The following is a 23,187-nucleotide window of genomic DNA, read 5'->3' as shown; positions in this document are numbered from 1 at the left end:
CAAACATGAGGGCAAAATGTGTGTACATACTTATGTGTGTACTGTGACTATATATCATAAATACATGTATATGAACACGCCCTGTGAACGCACTAATTAAAACTTAAAAACATACACAATGTAACCTTTAAACCAGCAGCTCAAAGGGTCCGCCAAAATAAAATGCTGGCAAAATGTAACCTCTGTTTTGTATTAAATTGTCATTGTAACAGTATATGGATTTGTTATAAACCATGATAATCAATCAAAGGTCAGATGTCAACAGGTTAAAAGTCAGAAGAGCTGAACAAAGACAGACGTCTCCTCTACCAGCAGCAATTCATTGTTCATTGGCAAAATCATGACTTTCATTCAGTTAAAGCTTGTTGGGTTTAACTGGAATAAATTGAATTGAAGTAAAATGAAATGCAGTGGATTTAACTGAACTGTCAGAGAGAACGAGAGAATGAGAGACTGAGAGAGAGAGAGTGAACGAGTGAGAGGAAGCAGCTTATGATCAAGTGACTGATCCGACAGGATTACACGTCTAAATGGAGCTTAGGACTTCCCTTTAGAGAGAGTGACAGAGATGGAAGAGATCGGAGGGGTTATATGGAGGGGAAAGATATGAAAGATGTGAGTTAATCAACTTTTTAACATTTACTAGATTAGTGATTCCCAACCTTTTGTTCAGCACCCCTCCAATGAGTCACAAGATGTGTAGTTGTAGTATTGTAGTCCATCTATCCAAAACCACGTCAATTATAACTTTTCTGTGAAAATTAAACTATAGGTATAGTGCTGCCAACATCTGTGCCAGCAGAACTTTTCAGATCTTTGACCAGGTTTAAAGTTAGCACCTTACCGACTATAGACTAAGACTAGACTAGAACGACTGATCATTATAATGAATAATTCTGTCATAAATCATTTCTATTTTAAAAAAGTTATTGGGAATTGATAGAGGGGTGTTTCATAAAGTCAGATTACCAGTTAAACCAGGTTTATTTCAGTAATCTCAGGCTTATTTTCAGGAAATTCTGTTTCGTAAAGGAGGTTTAAAGGTGGTATTACCAGTGTGTAATATATTTACTGTAATAAATCATAAAACGATCATGATATGTCATAAGACATTAAAGAAACATGCTGAATTGAAATACTGGCTTCTCCTACAATAATGCTACAGCCAGTATGTTCTCCTTTGAAATTTCCATTCCGGTCTGGAGCGTCCGTTTTTGTTTTGGCCGGTGTGATCCCATCCACTGCCCGTTACGACACCCCGTTGCCACATATGAAACAAACTGGCATACAAACATCCTTCTGCAGCCATGGAAGCAAGCAAATGGACTGGATCAACACAGATAACATAACATTAGAGTCTACCTGACCTGAAAAGCCTCGGCACATCTCTCTGTGGTCTGTGTGCAGCCTGGTTATCAAAGCAGCGAGTACTTGAGACACACAGCCGGTGAAGTGATTCCGACTAATGCTGCTTGACATATGGTCGTGTCTAGAAGGTAACCCTCAAATTGCAAAAACGTGCGCTAACTCATATCAGCCACACCGGAGGAACGGACAGTCCACGGCTCCGATGTTTTCAATTTGGACTGCGGTTACCTACTTTAAACGCTAACTGTCAGTCCTACGTATTGCTCCTTTAAATAAGACTGACCTAAGTTGCCATGGTAACTGATCCCTCCAGACTAGCCTAGTCTCGGTAAGGTTAGTTTTCAGGCTCTTTCAGTCTTAAGAATGCTAATTATCTTATTGTCTTGGTATAAAGTAAATTACATGGCTGAGGTTCTTTTTGATACATCAAAGTTGATTAAAGGGGACATATCGTGCTCATTTTCAGGTTCATGCTTGTATTTCAGGTTTTTACTAGAACATGTTTTTATAAGAACAGGTTTACATGCTTTAATGTTAAAAAAACACATTATTTTTCTCATGCTGTCTGTCTGAATATACCTGAATTCTTTTGAATGCTGATGAATGTTGTTTGATACCTTATGATTCTGTAATCATTGGATGTTATGAACACAAACAAAAAGGCTTCTTTAGGTTTAGGCAACAAAACTATAACTTCTTCACGTTTAGGCAACAAAACAACAACTTCTTTAGGTTTAGGGTTAACCCTAACCCTTTTTACATTTATTACTTCTCTATACATAATACATCTTGTTTACACTCAGTTTTCCATCTGAAATACTGTCATCAACTAAATTACAAATTCACATTTACATTACTATTTTATATTTACGTATTTGTATATTTATTTTAACTGCACTAACCCTAGTTTATGCATTAGATTATCATTTTGCTTTATTTTATTATTTTTCATCTCTTTATTATTATTTCATTTACTTGTGTGATTTTCCCTTTTATACATGTATATACATAATTTATGAGCATTGTTGAAGAAACCTGAGACCAAAGATTTTCATTACCAAAGTCTGCTTTGCTGGAATTGACATATGACAAGTAAAGAACCTTGAACTTTGAGTGTAATGACAAGTAGTAACAGTAGACTATTATATACAGAATAAACAGCTGGAGGCATGAAATGACTACAGTAGATTTGTATTAACGTAGCATGTAGTCTTGTTGTTGTTGTTGTTGTTGTTGTTGTTGTTGTTGTTGTTGTTGTTGTTGTTGTTGTTGTTGTTGTTGTTGTGGCACCTCAAAGCTGCACCCAGCCCACAGAGCACCCACAGCGACTCTGGCTGGTTTAGCAGAAATTAACAGAGAGCAAGTTTCGGTTACATCACAAAGTGTCTAACTGCTTGAAATTTGATCTGAAGAACATAAAGAGGAGGGACGCGGGACAGAGTATAAGGAAGAAGGAGGAGGGCCATGTTTGAAACAGGGCGTATAAGTATGTGGTTTGTGCTTGGCTTTGCATTCATTCAAGTCTGTGCGTGTGAACGGTTAATGGCTCTGACTGGAAAGTAGCTTGCAGAGTGCTAGTATGCCTATTGCTGTTCTGGCACGTTATGAAATACTGTATTATTGTCCTCATACGACTTCCGTCTAAGTACAAAGGTTGTTGAAGCACAGTGAATTCTGAGCAGGGCTGCATTTTGAAAGAAAGGTAAGACACATAACTGTGAATGTTGTTTCTGGTATATAGAAAGCATACGTCCGCATTTAATAAATTATTTATAACACACTAGATGTAGTTGTAAAAAAGATATATGGACACTTTAAGTATTTATTATTGTACAGTATTTGTCATGACTTCTCCTATGAAGACATGTTTTATATTATTACGCCAGTCTGCCTCCACTTGGGTGGTGGGTGGTCACAGGAGGAGTAAACACTTATCTGCTTACGACTACATTAGTCTATGTGTATGTATGTAATGTTTATATACTGCCTTTAAATGTTGAATGGGAGGGTTAAAATGAAGTGTGGCTTGGGTTTTAAAATGCAGATCCAGGTTTTTACTTTGCATCATATCAGAGTACGACGGAGACAACATGGCTGAATGTAATGGCAGTCACTCAGATCCCTGCATGTTGTTGGAGTAACTATATATGTGCTAAATGTGAAAGCTGGAGTAGGCAGATTGGAGCAAAACAAATATTTTTACAAGACGGTCACTATTTCCTGACAGTAGTGCATGTACGACAGAGTATTAGGGCCACATTGAGGGAAAAACAAAACTGAGATTTTGAGAATAAAGTCGTAATATTAATAGAAAAAGTCGTAATTTAAAGGGACTGTTTGTGAGAATCAGAAATGCTTGTTAACAGGGACACCTGTGGCCGTTAAGTCAACGAAAGTCAGCGTCCTGTTGCTCGCGCTTGTGCTCGCTCTACATAGACATGAACGAGCATCGCTCAAAACAGTGAGGCGACACACGTCAGCTAAAAGCACAATATCACTCTATATTTCAGCTGCTTGGCAGTAATGTTAGCTGACCAGACGAAGGTCTCTCCATGAATCATTGCTGATCCTAGTGTTGGCTTTTCCTGCCTCAGCCTCCCGACCGCGGCCGGAGGGAACAGGGGAGACACCGGAGTTTTGGTCGGAGACGATAACGTTACTTGCTGCGGAGCCCCGTCACTTCACAAGACACGGGAAACCTCTGTTGGTCTGGAGGAGCTGCAGCATTTAATTCTGCACAAATGTCCACTGTACATTTATTAGATATTCTCAGAGTTACTAACTCTCCTGCAGTGTGTAGTGTGCGCGCATGCACGTGAGGTGGAGCGAACTGAATGAGCGAGAACGAGCGCAGGCAGGCAGAGGAGCAGAGGAGCAGGGTACAGCAGAGACTCCGGCCCTGGAGACCAAAGCTACGGTCTCCCCCGCGTCCTCCGACCGCGGCCAACACTGTTTAACAGACGGGCTTCACTAGATATAACTTTGCGGTTTTGGTGCTTCCGTGTAGTTTGTGTTGGAGTCTAAGTCTGAACAGCGTAGCCACACGGGAGCGCGCATGGGACACCGACCCGCAATGATTTATACGTGTAAGAAGTTACAAACAGTCCCTTTAATGAGCATTTTATTACTCTCATAATATTACTCGTAAACTTATGACTTTATTCTCGAAATCTCAGATTTATTTTTTTCCATCTATGTGGCCCTAATACTCCGTCGTATGCATGAGACAAGTAATCTGAAAAAAAATCATGTGTCTCTTTGTCCTCCGGTGCTCCTAATGGTATGTTGAGATCAGTTCAGGAAATACCAAGCACCGCCCACCAACTTTCTCATTTTACAGCTAAACAGTGCACTACAAGATATTTCTGAAAACATTTGAGGTGAGAAATAGGCATTAACGTAACATAATATTGATTCATATTTGATCAGCGCTGCCTAGTTTGACCATTTGATCAAGGATCAAGATTTTTTAAAGCCTGAAAACAGAGCCATGATGAGGGGTAGAAGTCTAGTTTTCACTCAGAACACTTGAATTACAATATGCTGAAAAGTTATTATGGAATTGTATTTTAATTCCGCCTAATGCAGGTTTAAATATGATGTTTATAATTTATTGTTGAAATCCTTTAGGCTAATTGAAGTTGAATAAAAGGAGTTTTAGACAAGACTTAAACTAGGACAGTGACCGAGTTCCCTGCATAAGTTGGGGCCCCTAACAGCAGATGTGTGATCCCCTGTGGTTTTTGGCTGGGCCGCAGCGAAAGCGGGGGTCAGCCCTATAAACATGAAAGTCTGTCACTTTTTTTTGCAAAACATTGCAAACATGTACTCATAATGATACAGATAAACAAGGATATGAATTTAAATAAATAAATAGAAATAATAATGATAAGTTAAAAATAGAATTGGGATGAATAAACTTAAAAAATAGAAAATTATAAGCAAAAAAAAAACATACATTATTCGTCTTTAAAGAACTGACTATACATTTTGACACTTTTATCGCTTTTCTTTGTGTTTGTAAGTGTGCGAGTCTTGATATATTCTTTAAACACATATAAATCCAGTGAAATTGGGGGTAACTTTTGTTACTTCACATTTATGTATGTAAAATTTACCAAATATAATCATAATCAACCATAAATTCAATGTCAAAAGTCTGTCACTGAATCACTGACTGAGTGAGTCACACCGTTAGTCGGTCGAGTTGGAGCTTCCCACTCGGCCGGGGCTCTTTCAACATGAATGGGCGCGACATTGTTTCCGCTGGTAAAGTCTTTGCATCTGTGATCAATAAGCTGATCCACTTCCTGAATACATATGTGGTTGCTATTGCTGCACAACACGTTTGCTACTCTACCCGCAAAGCTCAACCCAGGAAATTACACATTTAAGTGCAGTGCCTGTTTGTGGCGTGCCCGTTTGGAGCTAAACTCCTGGTAGCCTCCCTGTATTGTTGCTTGCAGCGCTGTCGGGGGCTTTTGCCTGTTCGTAGCGCGTGGCCGTTCCGAACGGGCTGATTGCTTGGCCCCCAGAAAGTGCTGCTTGCAGCAGTGTCGAGAACCGAGAACTGTAACGTTAACATATCCAGAATCCAGCAGCAAAAGTGAACTACAGTCGATGAGCCGCAGTCTGCCCGCTGCACACGACATGCTCGTCTCAGTCTGCAGATTAATTGCAAATAAATTGCGCATTTGTTATTTGTTCAAACTGTACCTTAAAGGGAGATTTGTCCAGTATTTAATACTCTTATCAACATGGGAGTGGACAAATATGCTTGCTTTATGCAATTGTATGTATATATTTATTATTGGAAATCAATTAACTACACAAAACAATGACAAATATTGTCCAGAAACCCTCACAGGTACTGCATTTAGCATAACAAATGTACTCAAATCAAAACATGGCAAACTGCAGCCCAACAGGCAACAACAGCTGTCAGTGTGTCAGTGTGCTGACTTGACTATGACTTGCCTCAAACTGCATGTGATTATCATAAAGTGGGCATGTCTGTAAAGGGAGACTCGTGGGTACCCATAGAACCCATTTTCATTCACATATCTTGAGGTCAGAGGTCAAGGGACCCCTTTGAAAATGGCCATGACAGTTTTTCCCCACCAAAATTTAGCGCAAGTTTGGAGCGTTATTTAACCTCCATCCTGACAAGCTCGTATTCAAGGTTTTCTAGTTTCATATGATACCAGTATCTTCACTCTAGCTTTAAAACTGAGCCCACTACAACCTCCAAAAGATCGATTGTGTTAATGTGTTAAAGAAATTAGTGCAATTAAAACTAATTCACGCCAACGCGTTATTATCACCTTAACTTTGACAGCCCTAGTGTTAACATTTTACTATCATAAATATTACATACAAATAATCTTATGTGACACTAAGGTATCCAGTAGTTATCTGTCCAATAACTCTGCACATTCAGTTATATTCTGAAAATTGCAGAACATCCTGCAAATATACAACCTGTTGTTACCCACGTTGACTGTACTGTGCCCATTTGTTTGTAAGCACTTCCTTATAGCTGCTGTATTTAAACAGCTTCTTGTGTTCCTGTTTGACCTGTTTTGTGGATCCAATGAGCCCAACTGTATGCATGTGTGATGATGTTAGTCCCCACATTTCATTGTAGTGAGATCATTTTTTGAAACCTGACCTGTATGAAATGACCTGTGGTGACCTCTAGGATAATCACAGCCTCATGAAACTTTACAGCCACAAACTAGAGACCTAGAGCATTCAGAGAATGGATGGTTTTAGCTAGATTGACAATAAGGGGGTTTCTGAGCAGTTTCCAGAACAGAAGAGCTCGCTATTCAATCGCCGAAAAATGCAATTCTTGCAGAAATCCACAAATGTCAAAAGTTTTTGAAACCAAATCACAGCATGGCTTTTTCTGTGGTGTTCCTCAAGGTCTTGGTGTCTGAATGTGGTATTTTGGAGGGATTATTGATCATTTTTATCAATTCTCAAATGATAAAAAATGGTTAAATTTAGCACAAAATCTGTGTAACAAATGGTATCAACCCAGAAATTGCTGCAACAATTTATGAGACATAATAGAGCATGGGGATGGACATCACAAACATATCATCATGTTCTACGGCCTTATACACTTTCACAATGTATCTTAATGCAGTGCTGTGCAGGAACCCTTATGATACTAACAAGTATCAACAAAAAATAATATTGAAAACAATAAAAAGTTTGCATCTTGTTCGCAAGTTAGAATATTTCCTTCAATTTCCTATTTCCCCAAAATCAAACAATTGAGAAATAATTTTGGTATATTTCATAAACAAAAAAGGTTTAATATGATTGAAATTATCATTCAATATATTATTGACTTCAGTTTTTTGTAACTCCCTTCATTTGAATTAGAAATGTCAAATGTGTTTTCCATTTACTGCTTGAATTTAAAGACAATTCAGCTCAAGAACTAAACTGGAACTTGTGTTAAATTCACAACTGAATTATAAATTAAAAGCAACCACAGTTTTTGCAAATAATAAAATGTACATATCACCTAAAACAGTAAAAATGAGCTACGTTAATGTAGTGTAGTAACTATAGGAGGAGAGTTGAGTATTAGTCCCTGCAATAATTGAGGAGCAATCAATTAAAGACCTTCATCCCTCACAGTGGTTATCTTGTTAATTACACAACCTTAAGAAACACTTTAAGGTTTATGACTTCCACTGGCAAACAGACAACAAAAGTCGGGATAGTTGTTATCTTTTATCTCTCTTTGAGTTGCGACACCTAAACCTAAAACAAATTTACAAAGTCAACAACCTGTGCCTCATTTACTTATCTGACCTGCCTATCAACAACAGGAAAAACAGGTCAGTAAATGGACGACCACAGTTTGTTGCGTTCAGGAAGTCGTCTGCAATCATTCACAAAACGTTCAAACAACAGACTGAAAAACTGTGTGTTCAACGTATAGGTGAGCACAGAGGTGAACCGGTCTACTGGGATCTCCTTTAATGTGATTACGACTACGTCAGTCACTTATTAAATGAAATGACTCACCAGAGGTTGAAGTCACCATCCCATCACAGGTCATTCTCGTCCGTCTGGTTTATGTATAACATGCAGACTCCCTGAGTGTTTACATTCACTTTAAAACTCGTTGGCTTGCTGAGAACACAGACCGAGTTAGAATAAAGAAGACAGGACAACACTTCTCTAACATCTTCTTGTTTTCCTGCCAACAGATGGAGCGCATGTTTTTCTCACCACTGTCCCGTGTCGCCATTAGTGGTGGCACCCATGGAAATGAGATGTCGGGGGTGTACATAGTGAGAGAAATGCAGAAACAGAAGGTAGATCAGGCTGGATCTGTTGCTATAACTACCGTCCTATCAAACCCACGGGCTGTGGATGCTTGCAGAAGATACATCGAAACGGATCTCAATCGCTGTTTCACAGATGCCTTGCTGAGGTCAGTTGAAAAACAAAAGTTGAACCAAAACTTTACAGTAAATAGTTTAAAATTAATTTAATCGAGTATGCATGTATGAGAAAAAATCATTACATCTTCTGGCTTCCAGTGCTCCCATTACAGACTCTACACCCTACGAATTGAGGCGAGCCAAAGAGCTGAACGCTCAACTTGGGCCCAAAGGAAGCCCAGAGGCTGTGGATCTGCTCTGCGACATCCACAACACTACTGCCAACATGGGCATGTGCCTCATCTTCTACTCCTTAGACTGGATCACCCTGCACATTTACAAATACATACAGGTGAGAGCTTCTTGGAGTCATCCAGACAAATATTTACAGCGATACAATTTGACTTCATGACATGCAGCTTTCTGACTTTGACTCTAACGATTTCAAAGAAGAACAAATGTACTGGAACTGCAGGTATCATAATGTTCAACTTAATGAACTTTAATTTTACTGCAAATACTGCATTTTATTTACAAGCAGCATAAAATGCAGTTATCAATAAGAAAATGTCATGAAAACATGAGAGGAGAAATTACAGTCAGGGTATTTGTACAGTATCTTTGGAGTAAGCAACACCAAAGAAAGATATAAAGGCTTAGACAGGACAATAGGAGTGTCTCTAACTCTCTAATGATATTTAATTATATCAATACTCAATTGAAACAACGTGATATGGAAATATCTGCAGAGTAATTTTTTTACATAAACACAAACAAACGTTTTTGATAAGGATCCCTTAACCTTTCTTTTTAAGAACTGTGACCAATATATGTTCTTAGCAGGAAACTTTACAGTGCATTTAACAGACACGTTAGCAGCCGTGCTTTGAGCTAAATGCCAACATACTGATGTTAAGCAGGTATAATGTTTACCATGCTCACCCTCTTAGGCCGGGTTGCCACCAAAAGTTCCCAGGACTTTTAGCTGTTAGTTAAGGTTCCTTCAGCCCACTGTTGCCTGTGTTTCCACTGCGGTCTAAAGACCTGCAAAGATTAGTCAAATTAGTCCGCTGACGTATGAAAAAGCAACATGACATGTGACGGGGGCTGCTGGTGGTCGCAGCGTTAAACACGCCGCAACCTGCAGTTTAGTGTGCCCGCCTGTTTATTTGTGCTTTCGGACGTTAACGCCGCGAAACAATGAGAAAATAACAGTTTTTCTGTTATTCAAGGCACCACCGCGATGTCTCCCTCTTCTAATGTTACCACTCATCCTCCCAATATCTCTCTTTTTTCTCTCTTTCTTTTTTTTAATGAGTCGGGAGGCCGACAGCAAAGCCTGACTTTACTTTCAAGGTTATCAATGTCATCCTAAAATGTTCCTAAATTGATACTTGAGTACTTCCTTGCTAATGAATGAAGCGGTACACGAGTTGAAGCAGCGGTTCTGTGTGTGTGTGTTTTTTATCAATCAGTGACGGTCATCCCTGCAAACTCCACCCTGAAAGTTACGGTACTTTCATAAAGTACTACCCCCCCGACCAGGGCCTTTTGGAAGGGTAAAAAGTCCCCATAAAATGTACCCGAAACTTAATTTAGACCCTGGTGCCTGCAGTCAAAACGCAAGGAGTTCCTCAAAGGGTTCTTAGTTCCGGGAGAAAGTTCCTGCAGTGGAAATGGGACTTTAGTTTAGTGCATTAGCATGTTAACAATTGCTAAGTAGCACAACTTTACTTAGTAGAACAGCTTAAGTTAGTTTTGCAGGTATTTAGTGATAAACCAAAGTATTGGACGGATAGATAGAAAGTTTGACCTGGCGGTAATCCTAGAGGAGAAGTGAGAGGATCATAAAAGTCATTAGGACTCATCCTCTGAGACCACAAATGTCACGGCAATCCACCCAGTTGTTGAGATATTTCATTTTGGACAAACCGCTTTCGTTTTTGCTCAGTTGAAGTAAGCTTCGTGCAGTGTTTTAAAACTGTCTGTTGTGTACCAGTAATTTGTTATTATTGCATTATATATGTCATTTGCACGCCATACCATGTAATTATGGTCTCAGAAATCTGAATTTATGGACAAATTCCAGGATAAAGCTGTATATGTATTGTATGAATTGAAGAATGCAGTGCTGTAAATAGTCAACCTGTCTGGTTTTCAGAGCAAGATGACCTCTGCGCCTGTGAGAGCAATCCAGCTGGATATACCCATTTCTGAGGCTTATTCCCTGGAGTCGGTGGGCAAACATGGCTTCAGTAAGTGTCTGTATCTGTCTGTCTGCATCTGAATAACTGAAGTGATTAAAGTGTAAGATGCTGGAATTGTTTCTCTTGTTCTCTGCAGCGATTGAAGTCGGACCTCAACCTAACGGCGTGCTCAGAGCTGACATCTTCAACGTGGCGAAAGAGGCAGTGGATCTCACAATAGAATGGCTTCAGAAATTTAATTCTGGTGAGAAACAACATCTAGTATTTAAAGAGTTAGATCACCCAAAAAACAAAAGCACTTCTTTTTTTCTCAGTTAAAGTTCAGGACTCGTGGTGACCAAGCTTTTGCTGGTCTGGTGACCTAGATTATCAAACAGTAAGCTCTGTTGAGTGTTTTATATCTTTTTATTCTCAAAGGCATTTTATTGATCCTTCCTTGTCTTGATTTGTTTGTATACTTCTTGTATACTTTGTTTGTATACGTCTTTGATTTAAATATGTATTTTTCTTTGCACTTTGTAACCCTGATTTTGAGAAGTTTTCTATAAATATAGTGTTACTTATTTAATTACTTATCCTTAGTGATATCTAGCCATGTAGTTTTTGGTTTTATTCACCCAGGTTTTGAGATATATGCTTCAGAGATTTACAATAGAGGGTGCAGCACAAGTCTAGGATGCAGGTGTCTCTGAAATGATTTATAATTGTACTGAAGCTTTTAAATGACCTCAGTACCTCTGCAACTGTGAGCCTCCATGAGTACACCAGCATTACTACTTAATCTATTACTGCCCTTTGCCAACAGGAAGTACTTTTGAAGGAGGAGAAGTGGAAGTACACACTACGGTGAATTCTGTAGACTACCCAAGGGATCCTACAACCAAAGAGATCACTGCTGCCATTCACCCCCAGCTGCAGGTAGAGGACACGGACATCTGGGGAAAGATGCATACACACATAAACCATCACTTAAAGCGACTATGATCTATAATTTTGTCAAATTATCAATCAATCAAATGACAATGTGAAAGGGGTCACTCGTATGTGGAGAATTACCTCAGAATCTGCAGCTTTATGGAGCTTTATAGTTTGAGCTCATTGTTTTGCTGTTCGGACCACAACTTTATTGTTCAACACTCATAGTGTGGATTTCAGCCGCAGCAGGCAGCTGTTTTCAGCAACAAAGCTCTAAAATCCCACTGTTCACTACCTAAATACACAGTTAGCTGGTGAACACAGTGGAGCATTTAGCAGCAATAGAGACAGATATTTTCCTTTTGGTACAGACAAAAAAGACAGAGCTAAACTAGAGACCATCATGCGATGAGATCACATCCGCTGCAACAGTGCAATAGAGTGCAACAGGAATGAGTCCTGAAACCCGGAAATGAGTTAGCATTTTAGCACTTCTGGTTCCCTCGTCTGGAAGTCAAACGTTTTTTAGTTAGATGCCTTAAATAAGGTCTGTGGTTAACGCAAGCTGAAGAGATTTTAACATTTTGTTCTCAAATATTAAATACATCAGTATATGTCCCACTGGTGAATTTTGATGCTTTTATGTGTCTTAAAAAAGGCGGTTGCTAACAAGTGGCTAAATGACACTACTAAACGTCATCACGCCGATTCGTCCACCTTTACAGCCTCATTGTGTATACTCGTGTTCTTGCGACCGTGGTGTAGTTTATTTATAGCCTAACGTTAGCTTTTTACTTCTGGCGATTGCATTTACACCTCAAAAATCATAAAAGTGGTGTTCATTTATGAAGATTATCTTGCAGAACAAAATGTGTAAGTATCGTAAACGTTGGTTTGCTACAGAGTTTATTTCTGTAATAATCCAAAAGCAAAAATCCTTTTTGTCGAGGCAACCAAGATCTCAACTACACACCTGTAACGTTCGTGACGCCAAATCGGGTCGAGGGCGTAAAGTGGTTGGGCCAATGACCTCTTCTCCACTTCCTACCGCCCTACGTCCGGCGCCCTTGCTCGGACCACACCCATCTTCAAACTCAACCTTTTATTTTGATCTCAACTACACACCTGTAAAGTTTCATGACTGCATCCTGCACAGTTGCGACGCTATCACGGTGACAAAAATTTGTCCACAGACATATAAAAACCTGGCAAAGTACTCAAAGCTTCTGTGGTAGTTTCCGCTACAGTAGGTGTCTCCAGGATGGCACACACACAGACTCACAAGGTGAAAACAATACCAGCCACAGGCTGTCGCAGCTGGTAAAGAGAGTTAATGCTATTGTTTCTCCATTTCGGCTGGATGTGTAAATAATCAACTGTTTGATGACAAGTTTGTTCTCTCTATCAACTTAAAAAGGTGATAATATGACAATGTTGTGCTAATAACTAGTTTCAGTTGCCCCCAAGTGGCCACAAAATCAGTTATTACAGGTTCAGCTCTCGGCAAGAAAGTGAACAAGCCTATTTCCCAAAATGTTGAATATTCTTCTAAACAACGCTACATACACTAGTCCCATTTGCACAGATAAATCTACATGCATGAATCCATAAAGCCCTGATTTGTGAAACTATTAGAGTAACAGTAAATGCCATATTTGTATTCAAAAGCTGCCCTGATGCATAAAGTCTAACCTGTGAGCGTTCTCTATCTTTCTCCAGGATAATGACTTCAAGCTTCTCCAATCAGGCGACCCAATGTTCCTGTCATTTTCTGGGGAGACGGTGAAGCACGAGGGAGAAGACCTCTACCCTTTATTTGTAAATGAATGTGCCTACTATGAGAAGAAGATTGCTTTCCATTTAGCCAAGAAGCGCACACTGACTATACCGTCTGTAAGTGTGAAGAAGGACTGATAGTAGAACTAAATTATAATCACAGACAAAATGAATGTGCACACTATATGCATAATCATGTTTTTAATCGTCTCAAGTGAGCAAATGCACAAACTTATGCAAGGTGCCGGACACAATGACACGATTAACTCCTGGCTATCAAATACAGGAGCTATGCAACAGTACTATCTCTGTGAGGCTTAAAGAGGAGGCTTGTGTAAAACCAGTTGTTTTTGTACTGAATGACGTTGCACAGGTTCTGAAGTTATAATCCCCCACCCCGTTTATTAACCAGACTAAGATATTGAAATGTTTTGCAGTGTGGCAATGATGCACAATACCATGTTTGAATAAATGGAAACATGGATCACTTTGAACTACTCGATGGTGTGTTTTGATCTTTTTAAAGAGGACATATTATGCTTTTCCCCTTTCCTTCAATGTGTTATATATTTTTTTGTTCATGTAAAAGGTCTGCAAAGTCACAAAGCCCAAAGTCCACGCGAAGAGTTTGGTTCAGTTGACCAGGCACAACAGAGTGGGCCAGCTGACCAATCAGAGCAGATTGGGCTTCTCGGGAGGGGGGGGGGGGTCAAGAGGTCAAACAGAGCGTTTCAGACAGAGGGTGAAAAGAGGTTAAGAGAAAAAGGAAGTCGTTTTTTTTAACATTAAAGCATGTAAAAATTCTTCGCTTTACTGCCAACATGCTGATGTTTAGCAGCTTTAATATTCACCACGTTCACCAACTTAGTTAACCATGTTAGCATTTGCTAATGAACACTAAACACAAAGTACAGCGGAGGCTGATGGGAATTAGTTTTGTAGGTTTTTGGTCATAAAGCAAAGTATTGCATTGTTATCCCAAGGGCCACGGCTAAAAACAGCAATAGCAAAGCATCTCTGTATAAAGTTACACTGTAAGAATTGATGATGGCGTTTTACACCAGATCACACACATATACAAAAAAGTCAGAAGTCAGCAAATGTCAAATTTATCAATACAGAAACAGGTACATTGCGCTTCAGAATACATAAAAACATTTACAAAAGCCAGAGTGTACACACGTCAGACGAATACCAAAACATTGTGACACAAAAACATCACAATTTGTATACTAAGAAATTAGATATTTTGGACACAAAAAAAGTAACAAATTCATTAACTTTCCACACAAATGTTAAGTGTAAAGACAGACTCAAGGAGGATTTTCACTTGCAAATGAAGATTTTGCAAGTTCAATTGTTATTCAAAATACCTCTTTGACTCTGGAGTATCACCAGCAAACATTTAAAAGGCTTTAAATTGATGCCAAACCGATATCTGGCTGTCAAACCAGTCAGTCGAGCAACAACTGAGCTCTAAAAAGGAACAGAGAACTGACCGCAACCACGATTAGAAAAACGCTTTAAGTAGCTTAACAAATGTAAAGTGGCAGTAGTATAATTTGGGGCTGAAACATCAGAATTTAAATGTTACAAAGAGGTCACAGGTTTGCTCGAGTGGCAAATTTAACATTCAAATTAACCACATTGATAAATATTAGATCTATAAACACAGGTGACAATGAGAGATGAGTGGTTTCATTTTTTAGTGAGTGACGTTAAGTCAACACACACACCACAGACTGAAATCAACGATTACCACAGATGACAGAAATGTCAGCTTAAAGGCATGCACAGCAAAGGCTTGATATTTAAGATTATGCAAAACAAATAAAACCACACAAAAAACATAAAAAAATAGGCTTGTGTAATATTTCTTTCATGCACTAACAGAGAAAGCTACCCTGGCTTAGATAACGGCAGGTCGGAAATAAATTGGTGTGCAAGTTTATAATCTATAACTGATTTAAGGGCAATGTGGTGAGCAGCTTTAGAAGCAATGGCAACCGAAAAAGAAGGCATTTCAGTACGACACAGGTAACGCCAGCAATAACAAAATGATCCACGATATCTGGGTGTTAAAATACACTAAAGAACATGCTTTGGGTAAGTTAGACATGCTAAAAAACAAAGGTGAAATAACACAACTCAAAGCTATTAAACCCCTAATTATGAGCACTTATGATGATTAGCTGCAACCTGGATTAATGTATTCCTGCCTGGATCTGTGATGTCGTGTTTTTATCTATTTAAAGAGTGTTACAGAAGAAGTGAAAGGTAACAACCAGCACACTCTTTTCTCAACCAGAAAACTTTTTTTTTTTTTTAGAAAGTCCTCAGACCAGCAGGCTGATTGAAGGTAAGTAGTTGAGATAGTCTTTCTTTAGGCTACCCTGTAAGCAGTCATGCGGGTGTAGTTTCTGCGGTGACTCCTGGCCGCCCACAGGAACAAAGCAGCTGCCATCATCTGCAGAGGGAAGGAGATGAGGGCGAGGTAGAGGGACCAGCCCAACGAGCCCTCCACCCCTTCTGGTGGTCGGGAGTACTGTTCGAGCAAATCCACCCCGGCCAGGAAACAGCAGACGGTGCCCAGAGTGCACAGACCTGATGAGTGGAGGAGAGAGATGATGAACACCACAAAACGGATAATTTGAAGCACCGCGTTGTGTTTGTGGAGGTGTGAAGGACCTGGTATTAACATGCGTCCTGAGTGATCGGATCACAAGTGGACAGCTCTAAGTACAGGTGTGAACGCACTCAAGACACATTGAGGACGCACTGAGATCCGATCTCTCAGACCACATTCAGAGGTGATCTGGGCCACATATGGCCACATTCTTTTAGCAGTGTGTACTCGAATGTGTCCTGGGCCACATTAAGGACCGCCTACTGACATCCCGCTGGGATCTGCGGGGTCTCTGTGCTCCTCAGATGAATGGACAGGTAGCGCTTGTCTGCCTCGCAGCATGGAGCTTCTGTGCTCTACTGTATTCTGTCGGTACAACTGTATTTTATTAAAATATATCTTATCTTTAAGCTACATATCTACAGACTATCAGACTAGACACACAGTGCATTATTATCATATTGTCAATGATGTGTTGGTGTTTTAGCTCTGGTGCTTTGCACGGAGCTGACACCGCTCGCTCTCTCTCATCCCCGGCTCTCTGAAGCTCTGTACCCGCTGTTTCCTGGCAAAGTCAGTGGTGTCCGTGGTATGGAGGTCCCCGGGGACCACCGGTACAATAACCTTATGTTTTTGATGTTGATAAAAATGTGCCTGAATTCACGAATATGTAGGATTACTGCTGACATTCATGTAATATTACGTCACAACGTCTGCTGTATTAGCCATGTGTTTACTACCATGTTTATTTGTATATAGAGCAGGGAAGTGAGATCCGATCACAAGTGGTCACTGGAGACGCATTCTAATACCAGGTGTGAACAGATGTACTTAAAGCTGTCCACTTGTGATCCAATCACTCAGGATGCATGTTAATGCCAGGTCTGAACAGGGCCCGACTGAATTTATATGTTCTGTCAGATGGAACTAAACTGGGGCTGCACTATTCATTGAAATTTTATAGAAATCGTAATATGGCCAGCTGCAATTTTCAAATCACAATATTTGTTAAAATCGCAATATTTGTTAAAGGCGAAATGTGTCAAAATACCATTTTTAATTAAATATTGTGGTGCTGCAGAGACGTCCTGACCTACACATCATATTCTACAGACTTAAGAAGACATCTTTGTTTGATACAGATCCATGTAAAAATCACCCCATAATCATTTTAATATGATTTTCAATTAAAATAATGATGTCAAAATGACCATTCCCTCTAATATCACAAGTCATATCGCAATTTCAACATCAAAGTAATCGCAATTACATATTTTTTCAAAATCGTGCAGCCCTAAACTAAACAACAACCACAGATTAATGCTGCAGCTAATACATTCTAACCTGCAGCAGCTTGATCCTGACTCCTAAGAAACTCCACTAACTAAGAAAATCACAATCATCTTCACTGATGATACAAATTTACAGGAGTCAGGATGTGTCTGACTAAGCTCACCAGGTGACGAGGATTGATCACATTAATTAATCAAAGCAAAAGAAGACCTTAAGTGTGGTATAGTAAAAGCTAACGGTTCAATTAGTCGCAATCAGGTGGAGATGTGGGAGGAAAAACTCACCTTACAAGAAGAAGGCCACAAGCAGCACCGCCAGGCTGATGTTAGTTTACGAATCACCAGCTGGACACGTGTTAGGCACAAAAGGCGCTGGCGGCTTGCGACGTGTACAAATACCCACGGAAAATGTTTCCTATATAAGCTCACACGCCAGCGTCATCACGGCCAGTGAGTCCATTGTAAGTTTAAACAGCTCTGTAAGCAACAGCAGCTCTGCCTTTGTCTGCTCCTCCAAAACAATACTGTGGCAAAATCACCATGTAAAAGGGATTTTTATACATTTGGGAAGGTGAACGACAGGAGGCTCTTACTGCAGTCCTTGCCACCACCGTGCCCCTTGATTTATGTTTCCTTGTTTACATAATTGCCAAGATGGTGGTGGGCAGCAAACTAAATCCAAATGTCCCTTCAGAACATAGCAGATACCATTTTTTCTGGGGTTTTTTTTTTCTTCCTGTGGTCCATGGCAGGAATTGGGGAATGTACATGCATTTCTCTCACCTGCGAGTAAATGGAGCACTCCCACGCCCAAGGTGGGGGTGAAGCTGCGGCACAGGCAGGCACAGACCCCGACAAGGCCGCCGAGGAACACCAAAGCCAGAGAGACCAAGGGCAGGAGAAACTGGCACCTCCACAAGTCTGCACAAGAAGAGAACATTAATGAAAAAACACTTATAAACTAATATTATAATATATCTAATGTTCAAAGATGTCAGGCGCATGTTTAGACAATAAAGGGACTGAAACAGAACGACATGGTCACAATTCTAAACGAGCCCCGGGGCAAAGTTTTTCAAGACCGTAGTATCGATAAGCTCTGACGTTAATGGTTCCGCTATCGGTATTAAAGAAATTAAGAAAACTGATTTCCTATTCATTTTGGCTACATAAACGTCATCTTGCACATTTGTTCTCACAAACTCTGTTTCCAACTTGTAATGAGACTAAAACATTCGTCAGTGATGCATTTTCCAATCCAGAGGAGAGATCTCTCTCAGCCTGTCGTCTGTGTGCGTCTCTCTCTCTCTCTCAAGAGACCGGAGACCCTGCTCTTAGCGACGATGGAGAGAACAAAACGGTCGAAAGTCGAGTCAATGCAGACGATGCTCGATGCCAAAAGTTCAACAAGTCTTTAGCTTGTAAGGGCGGAAACACGAGCAATCTGTCATCATCACATTATAGTTTATAATAGTGATTTGTTCAAAACATGACCGTTTCTTATACTATAAATAATGATTATACTATATCACATTATCAGTGATTTGTTCAAAACAATGCTGTTGCAGTTGCTACTCTAATGTTAATTTATATACAGTATATATCACAAAATAAAGCAATGTTAATTATGTTATTAATCTAATTTTTTCTCTTAAAAAAACAACCAAAAGAACCGTTAAGAGTACCGTTAAAGTGTCGGATCGATAAGCAGTATCAGTAAGAGTAGTAGTACTGTCAAAATCTTAACGATACCCATCTCTTGTCCCATGCAATTGTTACTGCTGGTAAATCAAGATTTTAAATATTCCATATCTAAAATAGTCAACTGTAACCAATAACACAAATAAATGGACACTGTCATAAAAAAGTTCACAAGATGTGGTAGTGGCCTTCAAGTCTGTTGAAACTGGGTTAAAATGGAAGCAGGGTAAACAGAAACCTTAAACACAACCTTGTGTGTACAGACAAAGGGGAAACAGGTTAGACTCACATGTTCTCAGCAGATCTTCTTCGCTGTTATTCTTTCCAGAGTTTTTGTACTTTGGACTAAACTGCTGAGGAAGAGTGAAGCTCACACACTGCGTCTCCATCTTCGGATCTAAAAGTCAGAGTCAGAGAGCACAAATTCAACTGAGCGGTCATCATTTACCAACACACAGCGTGTGATGTAGGGTTAGGCAGTTTGAGGGTATATAGTACACCACGACACAATAGAAATAAGTGATTTCTCATCATTAATACTGAGGTAGCTATTAGGGCTGCACAATTAAGAAAATATGAATCGCAATCATAATTTTGGCTTCCCACAATTAAATGAACATGATCGACTGCGATATTGACATTTAAATTTGCTGTACGAGAGACCTACAGCGCCACCCTGTGAGAAACTTTCCTGAATGTTGCAGCTGCTGTCCAGAGCAGAAGAGTAACATACTGTATATTACTTGTTTTAACAGAGAGCAGACAAACAAAAGGAAAATGCACTGAATTCAGGTGAAGAAAAGCCTTATTTTATGTCTCATTTTGATGCAGAAATTTGTTAATTAGCAGGACAAAATGAAAGCACAACGTGAAAGTGAAAGCAGTGCTTTGTTTATTTAAATATGAAAGTGAAAATAAAAATATTTTGCCCCTAAAATCAATGAATAACCGTGATAAATAATCGTGATCTCAATATTGATTATCGTGATTATCATTTTGGTCATAATCGTGCAGCCCTAGTAGCTATCCCTTTTATTGTCCGTGGTTGCATTGCAGGTAATGCTGCATGAGGACTTTATGACAATATTGGACTCACAGGCTGGGATGCACCAATTCAACTTTTCCTTTTAACTTTCACCCTCAAATAACTTTTAAAGCTTGAGCGCAAAAATTTCTGTAGCGTTTTAAATTATCATATCCTGTACCTGCTTGATCTGATGTTTCACTGAAGCTCAAGCCACCATTTCTTATTTCTTCCATATATTATTAAATGAAAACATTATTGACGTCTAGTCATATTTACCTGTAATGCAGCCAGACATATTTTAGTTTCAAAGTTTGTGATCTTTACTACAATTTAAATTACATCACTGCAGGCATAAGGGTCAGTGGATCTTTTGGTCATTTGATTTTCCTTTCACAAACGGATACTAAAAAACAAAAAATTAGTGGTTATTTGATATTCATTTTAAAATGCAAAAATTAATATTGAAATACAAGATGATTTTCTTTAACGGGGTCGAGAAGGGATGAACTAAACTTAAAAAACGGGCTGATTTTCATTTTCTATTTCTAAAAACAAAAAATAAAATCGCTAGAAGACAGAAACGAAAAAACGCCCCGTTTTAAATCAAAAATGGGAAAATCAAATGAGGAAAAGATACACTGACCCATAAGCTTGTCTGCATTACATGAATTAATAATGGTAGATCTACCTAATAGTGTGCATTGTGAGAGCTGCAGAGCAGTAATGTTTTGATCAGGAGGTACATACCTGGCTCTTTGAACCAGTGAGACTGGCCGGGCACCAGTATGCACCTCCACCACAGTCCCAGGGTGCCGTTCAGGCGGAACATGGTGTCGCTGTAAGTCTTCACATCAAACTCTCCATTGATGAACTCGTCTCTGAGCTCGGAGGTGTTGTTCCCCTCACATTTGACTGGCGGGCAGCTGTACTGGTACCAGTGCTGAGTTCCCACAGCCACAGAGAGGTAGACTGTGGCCAGCAGGCTCAGCACCGAGCCGATGACCAGAGCTGTGGCATAGCGATTGTCTACCATGGTCTAGAGATGAAGATTTAAATAATTATAATTAATATTGTGTGTTTTATATTTTTATGATGTTTTTATGATCATTTTATCTGTGTAAAGTGTCTTTGAGTATCCAGAAAAGCAATATATAAATAAAATGTATTATTAAGATTTTGAATGTTTAAGAGGAGAAACTTGCTCTCTGATAAAAAAATAAAAATAAAATGCAGTTTGGCTTTCACAGTGTGATGGTTATAAACTATACTTCCGCTTGGTGTTTAGGCACCACGGCATGTCTGGTAACTATTGTCAGGTAGTATGACATATCACAACATGATACTCTTATTTTATCATATTGATAATGTGCTGCATTTTGAGTGTTTGTCCCACCAAAACACTGAGCTGAGGCGTTCACAACCTGCAGAAGAAAGAAGCAAAGATACACACATGTTAATGATCAGCTTAAATCCTGTATTACATCCTGTATTACATGCTTTATTACATGCTGTGTTACATCCTGTGTTACATCCTGTATTACATCTGTATTACATCTGTATTACATCTGTATTACATCCTGTTTAACGTTATCTAGCAGGTAAACAACAACAGTGAGGTGAAAGCTTAAACCAAAATTATATTCTGGTGCTTCATAAAAAGCCCACTGAGGACAAAATCTATTAACAATGAAAACCTTGTTCACTAAAGCAAATTCTGAATACAATACTGGGAAATTAAATTATTATTATTTTTAATATCAGCATGTTTCTGAAATTAATGTAACTGCAATGTGAATTAATTAAATCCTGTATTAAATCCTGTATTACATGCTGTTTAACGTTACCTAGCAGGTAAACAACAACAGTAATCAATCAATCATTCAATCAATCAAAATGTATTTGTATAGCCCTTTACAATAACCAAAAGGTTGAGATACTTGTACTTCACTTGAGTCTTTTCTTTTCATGCCACTTTCTACTTCACTACATCTTAGAGGCAAATTGTACTTTTCACTCCACTACATTTATCTGACAGCTTTAGTTACTTTACAAATTAAGATTTTTTTTGCAGACAAACATATAAAGAATTTATAAAATGTAATGTTTTCAATCAACCAATCAACATGCATTTGTAAAGCCCTTTACAATAACCAAAAGGGTACCCAAAGGGCTTCACAATAACATCAAGAAATAACAGGAATAAAAACACAACATATCATAACATCATAAAAAGCACAGGAAAAATGTAAAAAATGTGCTACAGTAAGGTGTTAGCTTGTTAGGCACGTTACAGCTATTAATAATAATAACAATAACAATAATAATACTAATTAGCTGGGAGCTTCCTCAGCTGTGTAACTAAGTTAGCATCTTACACGCTAGATAAAGCAGATTATAGTGAGCCACAGCTGTCTGCAGACGTATAGAGACATTTAACTGACTGCTAAACGTTAAGGATTAAACTCAAGGTTGTTGTTGTTGTTGTTTTTTACCTCATTGTTGGAAAAAACGTCCAAATCTTCGCGTTATTTCTTCAGCTCGTTGGATTTCAAGCCAGCAGGCCTCCACCTTCTTCTTCCTCTTCTTCTGCTTCTTTGGCAAACCAGCGTAGAGGTGCATTACCGCCACCATCTGGACTGGAGTGTGGAGCAGTACAAAGAAGAGTACCGTTAAAGTCTAAGGAAAAAGAAATAAAATAAAATGCTGCCTTCTGCCTCATCTTCTTTGTTTTCTATCAAAATTAATAGGAGCATTTTGTCCTCACACTGCAAAACGAATTCCCCCTTGCATAATGACGTTTATCAAATCACATCAAGAACAATCAATGACATGTTTGTCCTCCAGTAAAGGTACTAATAGACTA

General features: G+C 39.1%; 2 protein-coding genes across 3 annotated transcripts; one reads left to right on the top strand and one right to left on the bottom strand.

Annotated features, from left to right (window-relative positions):
- Positions 1-2,872: 2,872 nt before the first annotated feature.
- On the top strand, positions 2,873-14,172 carry LOC141764606 (N-acyl-aromatic-L-amino acid amidohydrolase (carboxylate-forming) B-like). The gene is made up of 7 exons (XM_074629924.1): positions 2,873-3,070; positions 8,604-8,830; positions 8,940-9,132; positions 10,942-11,035; positions 11,124-11,231; positions 11,793-11,905; positions 13,622-14,172. The coding sequence occupies exons 2-7, from the start codon at positions 8,604-8,606 to the stop codon at positions 13,814-13,816; spliced, it is 930 nt and encodes a 309-aa protein (XP_074486025.1). The 5' UTR covers positions 2,873-3,070; the 3' UTR covers positions 13,817-14,172.
- A 599-nt stretch (positions 14,173-14,771) lies between these two features.
- Positions 14,772-22,923, bottom strand: cldnd1b (claudin domain containing 1b). Of its 2 annotated transcripts, XM_074629923.1 has the most exons (6): positions 22,817-22,923; positions 21,718-21,745; positions 21,072-21,360; positions 19,587-19,694; positions 18,380-18,517; positions 14,772-16,282 (listed from the first exon to the last, which is right to left on the bottom strand). In XM_074629923.1, exons 3-6 carry the CDS (start codon positions 21,355-21,357, stop codon positions 16,062-16,064), a joined length of 753 nt encoding a protein of 250 aa, XP_074486024.1. In that variant the 5' UTR covers positions 21,358-21,360; positions 21,718-21,745; positions 22,817-22,923; the 3' UTR covers positions 14,772-16,061. The 2 variants fall into 2 exon arrangements, with proteins under 2 accessions (XP_074486024.1, XP_074486023.1); XM_074629922.1 differs by having other exon boundaries at positions 21,072-21,745.
- Between the last annotated feature and the right edge of the window lie 264 nt (positions 22,924-23,187).

This window comes from Sebastes fasciatus, chromosome 3 (assembly GCF_043250625.1).
Source record: "Sebastes fasciatus isolate fSebFas1 chromosome 3, fSebFas1.pri, whole genome shotgun sequence".
Taxonomy (NCBI): Eukaryota; Metazoa; Chordata; class Actinopteri; order Perciformes; family Sebastidae; genus Sebastes; species Sebastes fasciatus.
This window is presented reverse-complemented; position numbering and strand designations above follow the sequence as displayed.

Bases quoted from the DNA above. Each gene is read 5' to 3' on its own strand.
- LOC141764606 (XM_074629924.1), top strand. From the start codon at position 8,604: ATGGAGCGCATGTTTTTCTCACCACTGTCCCGTGTCGCCATTAGTGGT. The intron at 9,133-10,941 runs GTGAGAGCTTCT...TCTGGTTTTCAG, and splicing joins ACATTTACAAATACATACAG to AGCAAGATGACCTCTGCGCC. The intron at 11,232-11,792 runs GTGAGAAACAAC...CTTTGCCAACAG, and splicing joins GCTTCAGAAATTTAATTCTG to GAAGTACTTTTGAAGGAGGA.
- cldnd1b (XM_074629922.1), bottom strand. From the start codon at position 21,357: ATGGTAGACAATCGCTATGCCACAGCTCTGGTCATCGGCTCGGTGCTG. The intron at 19,695-21,071 runs GTATGTACCTCC...TCTGACTTTTAG, and splicing joins TCACTGGTTCAAAGAGCCAG to ATCCGAAGATGGAGACGCAG. The intron at 16,283-18,379 runs GTGAGAGAAATG...TCCACTCATCAG, and splicing joins AGTGCTCCATTTACTCGCAG to GTCTGTGCACTCTGGGCACC.